The sequence below is a fragment of the Salminus brasiliensis genome, chromosome 16, assembly GCF_030463535.1.
Source record: "Salminus brasiliensis chromosome 16, fSalBra1.hap2, whole genome shotgun sequence".
Classification (NCBI taxonomy): domain Eukaryota; kingdom Metazoa; phylum Chordata; class Actinopteri; order Characiformes; family Bryconidae; genus Salminus; species Salminus brasiliensis.
The window spans coordinates 1,150,223-1,171,141 of NC_132893.1; the positions used below are offsets into that span (position 1 = coordinate 1,150,223).

The window sequence follows — 20,919 nt, forward strand, 5'->3', positions numbered from 1 at the left end:
TTCCTACATTTAGAGAGTTATTAATATTCACTCTAATGATAGGACCGTAGCTCCGCCTCCTCAGTGTATATCACAATACCTACATTTAGAGCGTTATTAATTATTATTCACTCTAATGAGAGACTGTAGCTCCAGTGTTGATCGACTGCATTTGGATTTATTAAAAATTATATTTTTGGTTGGGCTGTCACTTTATTGTAATTTACTGGAGCCAGTTTATACTGTTTTACAGTGGGTGGGCAACAAGTGCCCACTGCAGTACCACGGTCAACCAGCAGGGGACTGTGTGACAACACTGATGTGGCATTTGAGTGTGTGTGTGTGTGTGTGTGTGTGTATGTGTGTGTGTGTGTGTGTGTGTGTGTGGAGAGAAATGAGTCATGTAGAGCAAGGCAAAGGAACCAAACACAGAAATACACACATACACACACACACACACACACACACTCACACAGTCCCAAAGCTCAGGTCAGTATTGCTCTGTGGGACTGTGTGTGTGTGTGTGTGTAGACACGTCTGCCCTTCAGTTGACACAGTTTAGAGTGAGCTGCCCACAGTTGACTAATTCTGCAGAGAGAGAGAGAGAGAGAGAGAGAGAGAGAGCGAGAGAGAGAGAGAGAGAGACATTTCTACTGACTGAACTGGGTTAGGACAGAATGTAGGACAAAATCCCAAACCCAACCACACACACACACACACACACACACACACACACTTTCCTAAACACTGTTGGCAGCTGGTATTCAGCATTTGTATACACACACAAAGACAAAACAGAGACATAAACAGAGAAAGAGAGAGAACACACACACACACTCTCTCTCTCTCCTCAGCTTACCTTAAACAGGCTGGCACACACACACACACACACACACCACATATGCACATGTAGTGTGTACTGTAGGTAAGATGGGAGCTGGTCTGCTGATCGTCCGGAGGGTAAATATTTATTTGAGTGTCTTCATCTGCACCTCCGTCTATCCCTCTCTTATTCTCTCCTCTAATGTGGAAAGACTGTACACACACACACACACACACACACACACACACACACCACACCACACCACACACACACACACACACACACACACCAACCACACACACACTGCGCTATGCCCTCAGCATGGCTCCAAACTCTAGCAATAAACACATTTCTTCCTGATGGACACACACCACCACACACTAACGAGAGAGAGAGAGAGAGAGAGAGAGAGAGAGAGAGAGAGAGAGGTGTCTTTTGGCTTTATTTTGACTGGCATATAGAAAGAAGACATTGAAACACCCACAGGTCTATTGTGACAGCTATTGACTCACACACACACACACACACACACACACCGCTGCATGAGGATAGATTATTACAGCCACAGTAACACTGAAGCTGTCAGATATTAATCCTCATATTCAAGCAGAGCACTGAATCTTCAGAAACAAAATCTGATCAGCTACAGTCAGAGTCAGACCGAATCTGATCAGCTACAGTCAGAGTCAGACCGAATCTGATCAGCTACAGTCAGAGTCAGACCGAATCTGATCAGCTACAGTCAGAGTCAGACCGAATCTGATCAGCTACAGTCAGAGTCAGACCGAATCTGATCAGCTACAGTCAGAGTCAGACCGAATCTGATCAGCTACAGTCAGAGTCAGACTGAATCTGATCAGCTACAGTCAGAGTCAGACTGAATCTGATCAGCTACAGTCAGAGTCAGACCGAATCTGATCAGCTACAGTCAGAGTCAGACTGAATCTGATCAGCTACAGTCACATTCAGACCGAATCTGATCAGCTACAGTCAGAGTCAGACTGAATCTGATCAGCTACAGTCACATTCAGACTGAATCTGATCAGCTACAGTCAGAGTCAGACTGAATCTGATCAGCTATAGTCACATTCAGACTGAATCTGATCAGCTACAGTCAGAGTCAGACTGAATCTGATCAGCTACAGTCAGAGTCAGACTGAATCTGATCAGCTATAGTCACATTCAGACTGAATCTGATCAGCTACAGTCAGATTAAAGTTTATAGTTGAATCAGATTGAATTTGAATCAGATTCAGATTGTGTTCAGTGGTGTGTGTGTGTGTGTGTGTGTGTGTGTGTGTGTGTGTTGTTTTCAGCCTGGCCTTCAGATAGAGTTATGCGTTTATGTATATGCTCTCTCTCTCTCTCTCTCTCTCTCTCTCTCCCCCCCCCCTCTCTCTCTGTTATCACACGTTCCTAAAGCCACTTCACACTCCTCCAAAACCAAACACAGAAATGTATTACTGCTATAAATCCCCTCACAAATGCTGCACACTCCCTCTGTCAAAAACAAATACTCTCTTTCCACACACACACACACACACACACACACACACACACACAGTGCGGTCAGCACTCCCTCTGCTTTTTGTTCTGTGGCCAACAGATTATGTTCTGCTGCGGAAAATAACAAAGAGTGCTCCCCCTTTCATACACACACACACACACACACACACACACACAACCACACACACACACACACACAGCGAGGCACATTCCGACAGTTCCAGGGACATGGGGCTTGACTGCCACAGTAAAGAGAGTGAAGTTCATCCACATCTACACTCCACTTAGAGAGAGAGAGCGAGAGAGAGAAAGAGAGAGGGCAAGAAAGAGAGAGAGAGAGAGAGAGAGAGAGAGAGAGGGGGGGGGGGGGGGGGGGGGGAGATTTCAAGTAAATGCCTGTGGTTTTGAAATAGGATGTCCAACAAGCTCATATAGGAGTGATGGTCTTGTGTCCACATACTTTTGGCCACTTTTTTGTTGCCTCACATTCGAATTAATGATGCCCTGCCAACCTGGAGAGAGAGACTGGTATAGAGAGAGAGAGAGAGAGAGAGAGAGAGAGAGAGAGAGAAAGAGAGAGAGAGGGGAAATGAGAGCGAGAGAGAGAGAGAGAGAGAGGGGGGGGAATGAGAGCGAGAGAGAGTGAGAGAGAGAGAGAGAGAGAGGGGGGGGGGGGGAATGAGAGCGAGAGAGAGTGAGAGAGAGAGAGAGAGAGAGAGAGAGAGAGATGTCCATTGTGTGTTAGTGATGATAATAGCAGTAATTGTGTGTTTGTGTGTGTGAAAGGATTATAGTGGACCTGTGTGGCACGACCATTAGCTAAAGCTGATTGTGAAGCTCAGCATTGTGTGTGTGTGAGAGAGAGAGAGAGGAAAAGAGAGAGAGAGAGAGAGAGAGAGAGAGAGAGAGAGAGCATTACAGACAGGCAGTATGAGAGCACTTCTATGAGAAGCGGTGTGTTTATGGAAATGAGCCAGTGTAAGTGTGTGTATGTGTGTGTGTGTGTGTTGGTGTATGTGTGTGAATGTGTGTGTTGGTGTGTGTTGGAGAGAAATATAATTAAACTATTATTGTCTGTACACAAAGCACGTCTCCAGAAGAGGACGCTAATATTTCACGTGTGTGTGTGTGTGTGTGTGTGTGTGTGTGTGACCTGTGTTTGATGATGCACTGATGGAATGCTGACCTAGAAAGCAGAGCAGGGATAATCCAGACACGATCACTAATCTCATTTTGCCTCCTAAAAGAGTCGATCTGTGTGTGTGTGTGTGTGTGAGTGTTATGACAAACTCAATCCAAGCCCACTAAGCCCCGCCCCTTACTTGAACAAACCCACCCACTCGTCCCTGCACCCCACCTAATCAAGTCTACCCACTCAGCCACACCCCCAATCGAACATAGCCACCCACTTAGCCCCATCCTATTAAAAAAATACCCAGTCAGCCCCACCCCACACCCATACAATCTTACCAACCTGGCCCCGCCCCACCGATCAAACCTGCCCACTCAGATCTGCACTGAACAGGCCCGCCCACTCAGCCCAAGCCCCACTGAACAGGCCTGCCCACTTATCCCCACCAAACAGGCCCGCCCACTCAACCCCACTAAATAGGACTGCCCACTCAGCCCTAGCCTCACTAATTAGGCCCGCCCACTCAGCCCCAGACCCACTGATCAGGCCCGCCCACTCAGCCCCAGACCCACTGAACAGGCCCGCCCACTCAGCCCCAGACCCACTGAACAGGCCCGCCCACTCAGCCCCAGGTTTTTATACTCCTCACAGTGGTTCTTCAAAGAGAACAGGCTGCTAGACCTCCTTTACGGGCCAGGCGGACTAGCCTGTGTTGCCCCAGGCGACGTTACCTGAGTGGGGGGTGTGTGTGATGTCCCATTAATACTGCAGATCTGCATTTAGACGGGGGAAGCGGCTCTGATGGTGGCGGGTTCAGTCTGGGCTGAAACTCCTCCAGAATAACTGTTTACTTTGATGATTTTCAAGAGCGAACACAAACCCACTGATCCTCGAACTGATATGTCAAATGAGTTTCTGCGTCTGTGTGTATGAAAGCAGAGTAAAACGCTGGAAAAGAGGATGTGCTTGACGTGTGTGTGAGTGTGTGAGTGTGTGTGTGTCTTTGTCTCAGTCTGTCTGTCAGTTCCCTGCTGAGCTGGTTATTAATAGACTGTAGACCAAAAAAAACATCTCTATCACACACTGCCAGAAGATGCGTCTCTCGCACGGCCGTGTTCCGCTTAAAAGAGTTCACACACACACACACACACACACACACACACAGACACAGACGAAGCTGTGGCCCTTGTGCTGCGACGGGTCATTTGAGTTTCTGTCAGAAAGTCGTTTTAATTTAGTAGTCAGACACCATCTAACACACAGGGCCACAGGCGAGCAACACACTGTGTGTGTGTGTGTGTGTGTGTGTGTGTAAAAAATAAAAATAAGTCAAAGAGAAAAACATATAATTTGTATAGATATGACTTATATCATGTTATTATATATACCACTGGCCACTTTATTAGAAACCCCTATTACTTTAAACTTTCTCACTGGCCACTTTATCAGAAACCCCTACCACCTCTTGCTTCTTCACTGGTCACTTTATTAGAAACCCCTACCACCTCCTGCTTCCTCACTGGTCACTTTATCAGAAACCCCTACCACCTCCTGCTTCCTCACTGGCCACTTTATTAGAAACCCCTACCACCTCCTGCTTCCTCACTGGCCACTTTATTAGAAACCCCTACCACCTCCTGCTTTATCACTGGCCACTTTATTAGAAACATCTACCACCTTCTGCTTCCTCACTGGCCACTTTATTAGAAACCCCTACCACCTCCTGCTTCCTCACTGGCCACTTTATTAGAAACCCCTACCACCTCCTGCTTTATCACTGGCCACTTTATTAGAAACATCTACCACCTTCTGCTTCCTCACTGGCCACTTTATTAGAAACCCCTACCACCTCCTGCTTCCTCACTGGCCACTTTATTAGAAACATCTACCACCTTCTGCTTCCTCACTGGCCACTTTATTAGAAACATCTACCACCTTCTGCTTCCTCACTGGCCACTTTATTAAAAACATCTTTCACCCTCTGCTTCCTCACTGGTCACTTTATTAGAAACATCTTTCACCCTCTGCTTCCTCACTGGCCACTTTATTAGAAACCCCTTGTGCCTCCACTCACTTTAAGGTGTTTATTCAGAGGGTTTTAGGATAAAAGACAAGCCTCAGTTGATGATGAAACACACTGGAGACGATTTAGCAACACATTTCAGTTTTATATCAACTTTTTTTGTTGTTTTTCCTCCATGGCTGGAATGTTGTGTTTATTAGCAGAGTGTTAGGGCTGAAGAGAGGTTTTGGATACAGGAGGAGATTGAAGAACAGGCCTCTGAGGTCTTGCATCGTTTTGTAGTCGGTGATGTTTCCAAAAATAGGAACTCTAAGCTGAGCGTTTTTCTCTATGGGAGGGAAATGAATGGCAATTTCAAAATCCAGCACTACTGCACCCATCCCTACTGCACCTATCCCTACTACACCCTGCTAGAACCCATATGCTTTGGAACTCATTTGAGAACCAGAGAGAGAAATGGAGAGCTGGATTTTCCCATTAAATAGAAAGTGGCTTAAACCCAGCGCTCGCCTGGAGGCTAACAGCTTACTACCACCAAAACAATGGCGCGTCCTCAGAGGTGTACAGGGGAGAGGATCTGTGAGGTAAAAGAAGCACCACACGTTACATATCACTCCAAAAAACATCTCACTTTACACCTCTCCTACAGAAATGTCCAGGATGTGCCCACCAGGACACAGGTCAGGTCCACTCCTGCTAGTGCTGGTTCTTTGGTAGAGTGAGAAGATGAAGACAGTGGTCCGAGAGACATCATCTGCCTTTATAGGAGCGCTTCAGGCAAATGTCTAATTTTCCCTTTTACACGTCCCTGCTAGTCCAAATGTAGCCAATCAGTACGCTCTGCTTTGAGGCTAATGTGGCTAACCATTAAAGTTATTAAAACTAACTAGCATGGTGCTAACTGCATGTCTAATCCAGTGACTAGAAATACAGCCAGAACTGTCCGCCATGTTGATCAATCTGCAACCACAGTCAGGTGAACAGAGGCGGCGCCAGACTCAGCTACTCCTTTAGTAGACCCGCCCCCTTCTCCCAGGCCGAGCCTGAGTGTCTCAGACCGTCTTCACTGAGCTTCCAGTGCAGAAGCAGAGCGGATTTCCCCCTGGACTCCCAGTCTGTCCGGTAAGTGGACGCTCCAGCTCCTCCATGGACTGACCAGAGAGGACGCCATGCAGGTCCTGCTGCAGACGAGCGCTCTCTTCCAGACAAGACTGTCTGTCTGTCAATCACTTCATTCCTAAGTGTAGCCCCGCCTTCTTCTGATAGAGCAGAGTAAGGGTTAAACTGATGTCTGGGGGAAATTAAAAATGGGTCAGTATCAGCACAGAGAATCTGGAGACACTGGAGACGGAGAGACAGTTTAGAGGAGGAAGAGGAGATGGAAAATGGGCGGAGTTTTGTCATTGAAATATAAGCTGAGTGGGTGGAGCTACACATCATACTGTAACCAGCCAGCAGAGGCACTAGACCTTTGGTGGCTTCACTTTTGAGAGACGTTGTGCCGTCCATGCTTTCTAAAAACTGAAGTAATGGCCACATCCTAAAGCCTTGAGAAGAATGTGGGATTGGTGCTCTGTGGTTGGAGGTATTATTTAGAGAGGCAGTTAGCAACATGCTAGCTGGTGAGGTAATAGCTACCATTACTTATTAGCTATTCTTGCCTCCGAACCCTGGTTGCTTGGCTACATTTTGAAACGTCCTTTTAAGGATAAGTGTTTTCGCAGGGAAATGCTAGTGAAATGGAGTGAAATATTACAGGAAGTGTGTGACCATGATCTGTGTTCCAGGACACATTCCCCATCCATATAATCTCACACACACACACACACATACACACACACACACTGCAGAATCGTGCTGAACATTCTGCCCATTACAGACTAAAATATATGCAGCAGATTCAGAAGTACATAGTTATAAAAACAACAAAACAAGGTTCTCCTCCAGTCCTGCAGGTGGCAGTGTCTGTGTTAACGGTACAGCTTGAACAACGTGGGCCGAAACTCAGCAGGCGGGATCTGCGTCCTTAAAGAAAATAAAGTACAATGGGAAAAGTGCTCACAATGAACGAGGGGGTGGTGCTGAAAGTGTATGTATATATATATATGTGTGTGTATGGGGGGGGGGGCATGATTATAATAAAACAAGCAAACATTTACAACTGACCCCTACAGGCTCCGCCCCTGAAATGGGTTCATTCATATCTACTATTGTGAGGTTGGACAAAACTTAAATTCAACACGATCAACCTTAATGAAAGACTGTAGCTCCGCCTCCTCAGTGTATATCACAATACCTACATTTAGAGCATTATGAATAATTATTCACTCTAATGAGAGATTGTAGCTCCGCCTCCTCAGTGTATATCACAATACCTACATTTAGAGCATTATGAATAATTATTCACCCTAATGAGAGACTGTAGCTCCGCCTCCTCAGTGTATATCACAATATCTACATTTAGAGCGTTATTAATAATTATTCACCCTAATGAGAGACTGTAGCTCCGCCTCCTCAGTGTATATCACAATACCTACATTTAGAGCGTTATTAATATTCACCCTAATGAGAGACTGTAGCTCCGCCTCCTCAGTGTATATCACAATACCTACATTTAGAGCATTATTAATATTCACCCTAATGAGAGACTGTAGCTCCTCCTCCTCTGTGTATATCACAATACCTACATTTAGAGCGTTATTAATAATTATTCACCCTAATGAGAGACTGTAGCTCCTCCTCCTCGGTGTATATCACAATACCTACATTTAGAGCGTTATTAATAATTATTCACCCTAATGAGAGACTGTAGCTCCTCCTCCTCAGTGTATATCACAATACCTACATTTAGAGCATTATTAATATTCACCCTAATGAGAGACTGTAGCTCCTCCTCCTCGGTGTATATCACAATACCTACATTTAGAGCGTTATTAATAATTATTCACCCTAATGAGAGACTGTAGCTCCGCCTCCTCAGTGTATATCACAATACCTACGTTTAGAGCATTATTAATATTCACCCTAATGAGAGACTGTAGCTCCGCCTCTTCAGTGTATATCACAATACCTACATGTATACACTTTAGGTAGGTATTGGGATATACACTGAGGAGGCGGAGCTACAGTCTCTCATTAGGGTTGAATCCTCACAATCATAGGAACTCATTTGTGGGCGGAGCCTAGAGAGATCAATGGGAGTTTTGGAGCAGGAAAGATATATTGTAGCACTGAAGGCCCAGATTCTGTGCTTTGTGCTTTCTCACTCTCTCTCTCTCTTTCTCTCTCTCATACACACACACACACAAACACACACACACACTGAAGCCTGCTGCCGCTACAGAGCTTTAAAAATCACACAGGGGAGAGAGAATGAAAACATAAGCTGATATTGACATCAGTTGGGTTGTGAGGTCACATACATATACGTGTGTGTGTGTGTGTGTGTGTGTGTGTGCTGTAGGTACGGTACAAAGTGGCCATAACTCAAAAACATTAGTGCTTGAAGAACCCAGGCTGTGAATTCCTCCAGGAAAGCGACTCCCCCACCTAACTGAGAGGGAGAACTGAGCCTTGACCTCCCGACCTCTGACCGCTCGGGCATAAATCAGTCCAAAAGCGAGCCGCCGACATCAAACCTCAAATCTCTTCATCAGGTCTCCTCCTCTTCCTCCTCGCTCTGTAAATTCCTTTCTGGAACGTGCTGAAAAGTCCCAAGGTGAGGAATGCTGGCAGAGAGGCAAAACGTGGACTGTGCATGAGAATGGCCAAAAGTATCCAGACGCCCCATTTTTGTTGTGCGACCTCGAACATGACCTGAAGGATCACCGTGCCCAATGCTAAGTGTGGGCTAGAGGGGGGTAACCCCCCCCCCCTCAGCTGCAATCAAATCCTCCTCAAAGCACTGGATGTAATGCAACATATATATATATAGTGTAAAGCCTTTACACCTAGGGTGCCTAGGGTGGAGGCAGCTACTGCAGCAGAGGGACAAACTCCCTATTCATGCTCCGGATTTCTGACGAAGCGCTGGTCAAAGGGGGTGTCTGCATACTTTTGGACAGATACATTATCCTCCACATGCTCCTAAAGCAGTCCGCAAACATGACAGTGAGCCTTCCTTAGGCTCCTCCTCTTCCTGGCTCCCAAGAACGTGGCGAACAGTGCTGAACGTTAGTGAGCGGCAAAATAATAATAATAATAATAATAAAAAAAATAATAATAAAACAACAAACAACAACAGAAGCAGCGAGGCTTTGATACAGCGACTGAAATAAAGCCACCCAGGGGGATCCGGCCTTCTTCACTTTCAGAACAAGCAGAATGTAAACAGGACAACTATCACGAAAAGAAACACACAAGATCTAAAAACGGATGAAATATTGAAATGGTTTATACAGCTCTTCCTCTTCTGCTGGAGCCAATCTTCTCAACCTGCTGCTCGCTTTGTGTGGCTGGCTTTTTAGCACAAGCAAACACATCCTTCAGTTCCAGTCTTTAACACAAACACACACACACACACACACACACGTCTCAGCACTCTATCCAAACAGGTCCTACAGCTGGTAAGAAACAGTAAAGTAAATACAGTCTGAAGGCTTCAGTGCCAGTCTGTATTGCGGGTGTGAACAAAGCTCCACGGACATTTCACACAGGGTCTGATTTTACACACACACACACACACACGTACACATGCACAGCCCGTGGGTGACCAGGCAGTGCTGTGTGGAGTGACGGTACGTGGAGAGGACATTTGTGCCAAACCCAGGCAGGAGAATGCAGAAGTCCAGGGGGGGTTCAGTCTGTAGGTGAGGTTTGAGAGAGAGAGTGTGTGTGTGTGTGTGTGTGTGTGTGTGTGCACACGCACTGGAACATAGGATGTCATGGCAAGTGAAAGCTCCTAAATCTTAGAAATACAACCAAATAAAAAAGATTTCTCCTATAAGAATAAAAACAATAGATGTAATTTGCATAATGCTTAAATAAACATTATATATATTTTTTTATATTAAAGCAACAATATGTAACATTTTTACCTTAAAACAGCAGCTTCAAACACCTTGCTCCACTGACTGGAACAGGGGGAGTGGCATATCTAGTGCTGCGGTGTGTTGAAATGTGGTGAAGTGGGCGGATGGGCAATGGTCTCCAGAACTGTGTAACTTTGCGTAACTCGAGTCATATTACTGTGAAATCTTATAATATTAATCTACCACCTCAGTCCACATGCTTCTCTACCTTTCAGTGACGGTTCTGTATCTCTCAGCTTGTGAAAAATGTGCAAAATGTGTATTTATGTATATATTGTGTTTATTTGCATAATTAGTAAGCACCAGCAGACTTTACATTGTGATTATTAATAAATAATTAAAATTAAATGAAAAATAAAGTAAAATTGTTACATTAATGTAGTGCTACAGAAAAATTGTTAATTTATATTTTATTTATAGTGATATTTGTTTACTTTATTTATTGAAATGATGAGAAGCTAATGTTGAAATCAACGAATGTGGCAAATTATTACTCATTAGCATTATGCAAATTACACCATGCAGCATTTACTTCCATTTATTGTAAACAGCTCCTTTAAAACAAGCTACAATGTTCTCCAATAGCATTTTTTTTCTTTGAGCTCCACTGATGGAGTTCCACCTCAGCCTCTCTTTATCTCTTAGAATGAAACCGGTGGTTACCGTGCCTTTAAGACAGATGGACTGTATGTAAATGAGCTCTGTTCTGATTGGCTGCCTTGTTTTGTGCCTCCTTTAAAAAGCAGTCCAGGACATCAGGTTATTTTTGCAGATTAGTGTATTATGTGGATTGTAAGGTCTGGAGACAGAACGGTACAAATTAAAGCTATACTAATTTTATACATTTAATGACATTTTTTATTTAAAAAAGGAAGCTTTTGAAATATGAATTTTCATGGTATTGGCCCTTTAATACAGTATTTTGTAATTTATAACAGTATTTTGACAGAAATATTAGATATATTGGTCACATTTAAGAAGCTTTCACCTGCCAAGATGTTACTGTTTGCCGTGTGTGCGCATGTGTGCGTGTGTGTGTGTGTGTGTGTGTGTGCACATTTCAGCCCTCCCTCATACTTTATAGTAGATGTTAGCGGGGCTCTGAGGAGGCATCTCCTGCACGATGTAGACCGGGTGTCCGTAATCTCCGCTGACCTTTTCGTAGTGCGGGCAGTAGGCGGAGTCTGAAGTCCGCAGAGGGATGATGATGTCACTGGGCTCCGAGCCGCCAGTGTTGCACCCTCCAGAAAGGGCGCCGGCCGTGACCCCGGTGCCGCTGCCCCGTTTTGGGGTCAGTGAGGAGAGGGACAGGGCCGGGTGATGCGTCTCCGAATGCTTGGCCTTCCTTCGGCGGTAACACACCACCCCAATCACCGCGGCGACCAGCAGCAGAAAGGCGGCTCCGCCCGCCCCACCCGCAATCAGGGCGATGTTGGAGCCGGAAACTGTGCCCTCGTCGCCCTGCCCGTCCGCGTCACCACCGTCGCCACCCTTAGGGGAGCTGCCGTCATCACTCTGACCTGCGGTGGATGAAAAAAACGCAACATCAGTTATGATGGATAATTTTTTTTTATATTCACATTTTTTATATTTCTGATCAGACAACAGCAGAAAGCACATACGCTTATAACTACTAGCATTACTAGCATAGTAATGGTTAGCATTAGTAGCTTAGTAGTTTGTGGGTACTGTATTAGCTTGGCTAGTGGATTAGCATGTGTCTATTACTTTGCAGTTAGCATATGAGCTTGTTGCCACCAAATTCATTTGTGGTTGTGTACTAGTTCGGAGCTAGCCTATGGGTTTGTGGCTAGTGTATTAGCTTGTGCAGCTAGCTTATTACTGTGTTGCTAGCTAATTTAAAACGATGCAAGCTACTGCCTACTAGGACATATATTTAATGTTGTATTTTGCAAACAGAGCAACTGAATTGGGTAATATGTTGTTTCCAATTGATAAAAAGTAAACAGTGGCAAGAAAAGATCACAGTAATACAAATATATATATATTTCTATTTATTTCAATCGAGAATGGGCAATTAATCACATGGACAATTTCACACAGTAGAGAAAAATGACGTGTTGGGGGGATAGGACGTAGATTACTGTTGCTAATATTTGTTAGCAAGTTAACACAGGCTAAAGAAACTAGCTCCTTAATAGCGGATAGCAAGTGCACGATAGCTAATTGCCCATTCCTGTTGGTATTAGCTTTATATGCCAGCGTAGCAACAACAATATTATAACGCTTATAACGCTTGCTAATATGTGATTCTTATTTAATAAATGAAGTTAAATAACGACGCTTTATCCAGATAAAAACTTCTCAGTAATGATAATATTTTTCTAATAATTTTTAATCAGGCATATAAGGATGAAAGCCGTGTGAATATGGGCAATTAATATGGGATAGGATGTGTCACGACACCGGGCTATGAGAATGAGAGTTAGCTATGAGGTCGTCTTATCTTGAACAGCATGTTCGTTAGTAGCTAGTAGCTAGCGTATTAATTTTGTGGCTAGTGTGTTATATATTAGGTTGTAGCTAGCCCATTGAGTTTGTGGCTAGCTCTGTAGTTGTAGCCAATGACTAAAGAAAACATGGTGGTTGTTTTTCTTTCCGTTCTGTAGCAATGAAGCCTAAATTTACATTTAGAGTCTGCGAGGTCGCGACCAGAGACGAGCTGGGATGTATTCGGTTGTCTCTAGTTTGTTCGCTTGTGAATAGTGTATCAATTACTGGCTATAACTTTTTGCGGTGTTGCTAGATTATTATTTTAAATATGTTTGTGGCTAGGCTATTTGTGTATTTGTAGCCAGGGAATTGGTTCATATGCTTGTTAGCTTGTAGCTAGCTTATTCGTTTGTGGCTAGCATACTGTCATCATGTGGTTCTCTAAACTCAGGTAGAGTGAGGTTAATCCTGACCGCTGAGTGTGGAGCTGTGGTTCTGTCTACATAAAGAGAGAGTCACTGTGTTTTCGGCCCCCGGTCTCCCACTGTCCATACCTGGAGTTCTGGTATTGGTTCGGGCCGGATCCGGCTTGGGTTTGGGAGGCAGTCCGTATGCAGCTACGGGATAAAAGACCAGAAAGTAAGTGCAAGAAAACCAAATTGAGGAGCTTTATAGGTTTCTGCAGAACTGTCGCTTATATGAGGCCCATAATCATCTACTGCCCCCCCCCCAGCCTCCCCCCTCAGTCCACACAGTCCATACGGTCCATTTATGAAAACTGAGCTCTGAAAACAGGCCATTTATATTTAGTATTTTTGTGACATTACAACAAACGTGGTTTACATACTGTATACATTCTTTGGACAAAAGTATTGGGACATCTGCTCATTCCTAGTTTCTTCTAAAATCATAGTTATTTTATCCTGCTTTTGTTGGAGTAACTGTCTCTACTGTCCAGAGAACAAGACTTCCAAAACTATTGGACTCCATCATCATTCCAGAGAACACAGCTCTTCCACTGCTCCACAGCTCAATGCTGGGGGGCTTTATACCCCTCTAGTCCACGCCTGGCATTAGGCAGCAATAGGGTGCCAATAGGGTCATGATGTTGATCTGCTCCAGAGAGTCCTATTCTATTGGCAGTACTTCTTCTCTACAGGGTCTAGACAAGCTGTCTGTGTGTGCATTTGCACATCTGTATCAGCAATGGGTGCAACTTAAAGTAGCTGAATGCTCATTAGAAGAGGCGTCCACAAACATTTGGACAGTGTGGGAAATGGGCCCTTTAGGTGTCAGCAGGTCTGTCTGTGGTCTGGAAGGTATGTAGTAATAAAGTGGTTATAGATGTGAGTTAAACGAGCTGCTGCTGCTGCTGCTGAGGCTGATGATGATGATGGTACTTACTCTGTCCCACTTTGAGCACCACCTTCATCCCTCGTGTCGCACACACTCCTCCTCGCATGCTGTCTATCCCCTGCTTCGTGCCGTCCGAGGTAGCTGAGAGAGAGAGAGACAGATGGAGAGAGAGAGAGATAATAACATTTCTGTAAGTGTGTTCTCGTTGAGTTAAAAATGGAAGTGAACTCAGTGTGTGTGTGTGTGTGTGTGTGTGTGTGTGTGTGTGTGTGTGTGTGTGTGTTTATAATACTGTGCTGGCTTTTCCCTCCAGCAGTGTGGCTCTCAGCCAGAACACACACACAAACACTGCCTTCTGACTCTCAGTCATTCTCCAGTGCTCCAGCAATGACTGTGTGTGTGTGTGTGTGTGTGTGTGTGTGTGGTATAAGTGAGAACAGTAGAGTAGAGAAGCTCACACTCCAGTGCAGCCTAATGAAAAGCACACACACATGCACACACACACACACACACACACACACACACACACACTATAACCTCTTATGACAGCTGTGTTCCCTCAAAGGAGAGCAAAACAGGTCACACACACTAACACTCACACACACACACACACACTCACACGCACTCACACACACACACACACACTCACACACACACACACACTCACACTCACACACTCACACACACACACACACTCACACGCACACACTCTTCAGCTCCAAAATCACTGTTTCACCGTCATGTCTTACTATACTGCTGTTAGACAGACAGATAGAAAGATCAACCAACAGACAGGGTGACCAATAGACAGACAGACAACCAGACAGATAAATAGACAGACAGACAGATTGATATACAGAGAGATAGATAGACAAACAGATAGATAGATAGCTAAACAGACAGACAGACATAGATAGACAGACAGACAGATAGACAGATATATAGACAGACAGACAGACAGACAGAAAGATAGATAGATAGATAGATAGATAGATAGACAGACAGACAGACAGACAGACAGACAGATAGATAGATAGATAGATAGATAGATAGATAGATAGATAGACAGACAGATAGACAGACAGATAGACAGACAGACAGATAGACAGATATATAGACAGACAGACAGACAGACAGACAGATAGATAGATAGATAGATAGATAGACAGACAGATAGACAGACAGATAGGTAGATAGATAGATAGACATACAGACAGACAGACAGACAGAAAGACAGAAAGACAGACAGACAGACAGACAGACAGATAGACAGACAGACAGACAGACAGACAGATAGATAGACAGACAGATAGACAGACAGATAGACAGACAGACAGACAGACAGATAGACAGACAGATAGACAGACAGACAGATAGACCGACAGACAGATAGACAGACAGACAGACAAACAGATGCTGCTACAGAGTGTCTCTATAGGACGAGTTGCAGATCATCTCCTGCTTCTTCTACATAAGCAGCAGAAGATTCTCCATTATAATCCACGCAGTATCATCATCACACTGCCGCACTGAATATTTCACAGCCTGAGCGCCGAACACCATGTCCACATCAAACACACACACACACACACACACTTCTCCACCAAACACTGAATAGCTTATCTCTGTGATACTGAATACTTTACAGGCCATACACTGAATACTGCAGCCAAACCCACCACAGGGTCTTAACTCTGAGGACCCCCATCCCAGAACCGGGAGAACTATTGACTAGCTTGACTGAAGAGTCACGCTACAGAGATCAGTATGAATATGAACATATCACATATTATTAGTTTGTGTAAAAAAATAAACACCCAGGCCACTATATCAGAAACCCCTTGCCCCATGAGGTAGTGTGTGTGTGTGTGTGTATGGGGGGGGGGCGCTCATTAACTGTGCAGATGAGCTTAGGTGTGTTACTGTACACCTATATAGTATATCTACACTATATGTCCAAATGTTTGTGGACACCCCTTCTAATGAATGCATTCAGCTACTTTAAGCTGCATCTATTGCTGACACAGATGTGCAAATGCACACACCTTGACTAGCCCCTGTAGAGAAGAACTGCCAATAGAATAGGACTCTCTGGAGCAGTTCAACATCATGACCCTATTGGCTCCATGCTGCCTAATGCCAGGCGTGGGCTAGAGGGGTATAAAGCCCCCCAGCATTGAGGAGCTGTGGAGCAGTGGAAGAACTGTGTTCTCTGGAATGATGGTGGTGGAGCTTCATCCAGTACTATTGGATGGGATGAGTTGGGGAGTTGGGGATGATGAGGTGGGGTGGTGATCATCATCCAACATCCTGACCTCAATAACGCTCTTATTGGTGAATGCAATCAAATCCTCACAGCAATCTTTCAGACCTTGACAGACTGAACATCATATATAAAAGGTTAAAAGTCTTTTTAGTCTAGTTTTTAAATCTGCTGTTAGCTCAGCGCTAACCTACTATTTAAAATCTCATAAGGGCGCTAGCAGAAATTAGCAGAAGAGTGTTTTTCTCCTTTCTTTTCTTTTTCTTTAAACCGAGTTTTGACCTTTATGGCCTGACCTGAAGGCCCGGCTTGAACACTCACCACCGACCCCAACATTCCAAAATCAATACCACTGACTCGTCACCTTCAGAGCGCCGCGTTTCTGCAGCCGTACCGAACGCCAGCGCTCACACTGGGCCGCCATCCAAACAGCCCCCTCACTAAAGACCCACCTGCAAACCTAAGAGCTCTTCAAAGCACACCACACACACACACCACACACACACGTACATTACACACACACACCACACCACACACACACCACAGGACCAAGAACCACACACCCAGTCTGACTGTAAACACACACACCGCTCCCAAGGGTCTGCGTCCAAAAACGCCTCATGACCGGAGTTCTCTATTACTCAGCTCACCAGAGGGAGGAGTGTAGGAGTACATTTAGTCATCTCACACACACACACACACACACACACACACACACACACACACTGTACTTTCTTACTCGTCCCTTTCTCTCTTTCACTGTTTTTTTTATTTCCTTATTGTCTCTCTCTCTCTCTCTCTCTCTCTCTCTCTCTCTCGCTGTCTCTCTCTCCTCATTCCCTCTCTCTCTTTTTCTCTCGTTCTCTCTCTCTCTCTCTCTCTCTCTCTCCTCATTCCCTTTCACCCTCTCTCTCTTTTTCTCTCGTTCTCTCTCTCTCTCTCTCTCTCTCTCCTCATTCCCTCTCTCTCTCTTTTTCTCTCGTTCTCTCTCTCTCTCTCTCTCTCTCTCTCCTCATTCCCTTTCACCCTCTCTCTCTCTTTTTCTCTCGTTCTCTCTCTCTCTCCCTCTCTCTCTCTCTCTCTCTTTCTCTCTCTCTCCCTCTCTCTCTCTCTCTCTCTCTCTCTTTCTCTCTCTCTCTCTCTCCCTCTCTCTCTCTTTTTCTCTCGTTCTCTCTCTCTCTCTCTCTCTTTCTCTCTCTCTCTCCTCATTCCCTCTCTCCCTCTCTTTTTCTCTTGTTCTCTCTCTCTCTCCCTCTCCTCATTCCCTCTCTCTCTCTTTCTCTCTCTCTCACCTCTCCCTCTCTCTTTCTCTCTCTCTCTCTCTCTCTCTCTCTCTCTCTCTCTCTCTCTCTCTCTCACCTCTCCCTCTCTCTTTCTCTCTCTCTCTCTCTCTCTCTCTCTCTCACCTCTCTCTCAGTGGAGCTGCTGGGTTGTTAGAGGAGGTGTAGAAACAGAAGGTGCTGATGAGTGACTCAAAGAGAAAGAGAGCAAGAGAGAGGGAGAGACTAAAGAGACAGAAGAAAAGAGACAGTAATAATAATTAATAATACTACTACTACTACTACTACTAATAATAATAATAATAATAATAATTAATAATACTACTACTAATAATAATAATAATAATAATAATAATAATTAATAATACTACTACTACTAATAATAATAATAATAATAATTAATAATAATTAATATACTACTACTACTACTACTACTATAATAATAATAATTAATACTACTACTAATAATAATAATAATAATAATAATAATAATTAATAATAATACTACTACTACTACTAATAATAATAAGAGCTATAAAGGGAAGAGGGCAAAGCGAGGAAGACAGAGTTGAGCTCTGACCTACATCCAGTGCTGCTCTCTGTAAATGACGGACAGCTCAGACGGTCGGAGGCTTTGTTTTTAGGGAGGAGAGGATGAAGAGACGGACAGACAGAAAGGGAGCTGGACGAGTAATTGAGATGATGATCTATAGCGATGGAGGAAGGGAGAAGCCCAGAAAGAGAGAGAGAGAAGGGGGGGGGGGGCAGACCAAAATCAGTGAACAAACTGCTCGTGTGCAGAAGTGGACGGTGTGTACTGAGCCGTGCTGCTCTCTCTCTCTCTCTCTCTCTCTCTCTCTCCTCTTTCTCGTTCTCTTTCTCGTTCTCTCTCTCTCAGTTTTATTTATTTATTTATTTAAACTGGCTTCTGGGACATCCTCAGGCGGCCCACACACTGACCCACTTACATCCCCCCCTCCGGATCCCCTAAACCCACTTTAGAGCACCCACAGAGTTCGACGCTGTGAAAGAACACCGGTAAAGTTTGAACAGGTCCTGTTCTCTCTGTTCTGTCTAGTCCCTGTAGAGAAGAAGTATTGCCAATAGAATAGGACTCTCTGGAGCAGATCAACATCATGAGCCTATTGGCTCCATACTGCCTAATAATGCCAGGTGTGGGCTAGAGGGGTGTAAAGCCCCCCAGCATTGAGGAGCTGTGGAGCAGTGGAAGAACTGTGTTCTCTGGAGTGATGATGGTGGAGCTCCATCCAGTACTTTTAGATGGGATGAGTTGGGGAGTTGGGGATGATGAGGTGGGATGGTGATCAATCATCCTGTCCTCACTAACACACAATCCTCACAGAGTCTTGGTGTCCCAATAATTTTGTCCACATAGTGTATGTATGTGTGGGTTTCGCTCATTTTTTCCCGCTCAGTTTTACATAGATAGCAGCGCCGAGCACCGGGAGCAAGCATGACCTGCTACAGCTCGCCAGATGGTGAGTGCTTTTGCGTGTGTGAGGGTGTGTGTGTGTGTGTGTGAGGGTGCGTGACTCTAGCCGTATAGCTAAAGAGGACTCCTAAGGCTGACCTAAATCAAGCAGACGCCACAGAAGCATCCAGCAAAACACCTTCCCCCCGGCTGCTGAGACTCTCTGCTATCTGCCATCACCCCATCATCATCATCATCATCACCATAACCATCATAACCATCATCACCCCATCATCACTATCACAATCACCATAACAACCATCATCATCATCACCATAACAATCATCATAACCATCATCATCACCATCATCATAACCATCATCACCCCATCATCACTATCACCATCACCATAACAACCATCATCATCATCATCATCATCACCATCATCCCTCACCATACCCATCATCACCAAAACAATCATCATCACCATAACATCATACCCATCATCACCATAACAATCATCATCACCATAACCATCATCACCACCCAATCATCACTATCACCATCATCATCCTCACCACCACCATCATCACCATCAACCTGTAACCAAGTCCTGAAATCAGTCCCAAACCTCAACCTGCTGGACACGGATGGCTGTGCCATCACCAGGGATTGAACTCTGAGGTGTTTTGGGGGTTGCTGGGGGTGCTGGGACTTTATGCAAATGAGTTGAGCAAGAACCTAGCAATGCCATAGCAACAGCACAATTGCCACCTAGGGTCCCATAGAAATCTCATAGCAACACCATAGCAAACATGTAGTGACCACTAAACAATAGTATCCCAATTACAACCACCCAGCAATGCCATAGCAACCACCTAGTGATAATAGTTTCAGCCCTCAAACCACATGACAACAGCCCTCAGGTAATTATACTTCTGGCACTTTTATGGTTTTACATTTAAAGAAATTTCAGTTTTACCATAAAAGCAGCAAAGCACAGTGAGGTCCAGAGCTGCAACACATGCTGATTATGAGATTATGGTTGATCATGATTCATGATATTATTCAATTAAATACTTTTTATCAATCCCAAACAACCCAGACAAAATTCTCCGGCTGTTTTTAATATGAACAAAAATGAAGAGCTTGTGTTTATCGTCTGTATTCAACTACTGTGTATCAAATTGTGCGGTCACAGATTTACACGCCTGCTCCGCTGTGCTGTGATCAGCCGAATGCCGAAACACAATGAACCGCAGGCACAAGGCGTCCGACAGCGGGATACGGGATGGATCGCTATGGCAACAGGAGCACAAACAGCCCTCGCCATAAAAGTCAGCAGTGGAGTCTTACTGGGTGATAATGACTCCCAGGCCTGTCTCACACACTCCCAGTGTGTACGGCACAAGCGCTAACACTCATCAACAGCAATCCAACAAGCTGAGCCCGGGTCAAACTGCCCCCTCCCCGCCCCCCCCCCCCCCCCCCCTCGTTCTAAACCACATCCATTTACTAAACTAATGAAGAGCTGGAGAAGTTCTGAAAGACAGGTTGAGAAACGAATCGTTTTGGGGGAACGTCTACAGAGGTGCGACTGGTGACAGTCCAAGTACAGTGTTTGTTAGCAATATTAGCCTA

At 44.7% G+C, this 20,919-nt stretch overlaps 1 protein-coding gene across 1 annotated transcript in view; it reads right to left on the reverse strand.

Annotated features, from left to right (window-relative positions):
• Positions 1 to 5,587: 5,587 nt before the first annotated feature.
• Positions 5,588 to 20,919, reverse strand: part of efnb3a (ephrin-B3a) — a 47,178-nt gene continuing 31,846 nt past the window's right edge. Inside the window, 3 exon segments of the mRNA XM_072658724.1 lie at positions 5,588 to 12,013; positions 13,502 to 13,564; positions 14,352 to 14,444. Coding sequence (XP_072514825.1) covers positions 11,565 to 12,013; positions 13,502 to 13,564; positions 14,352 to 14,444 — 605 coding nt within the window. The 3' untranslated portion in view covers positions 5,588 to 11,564.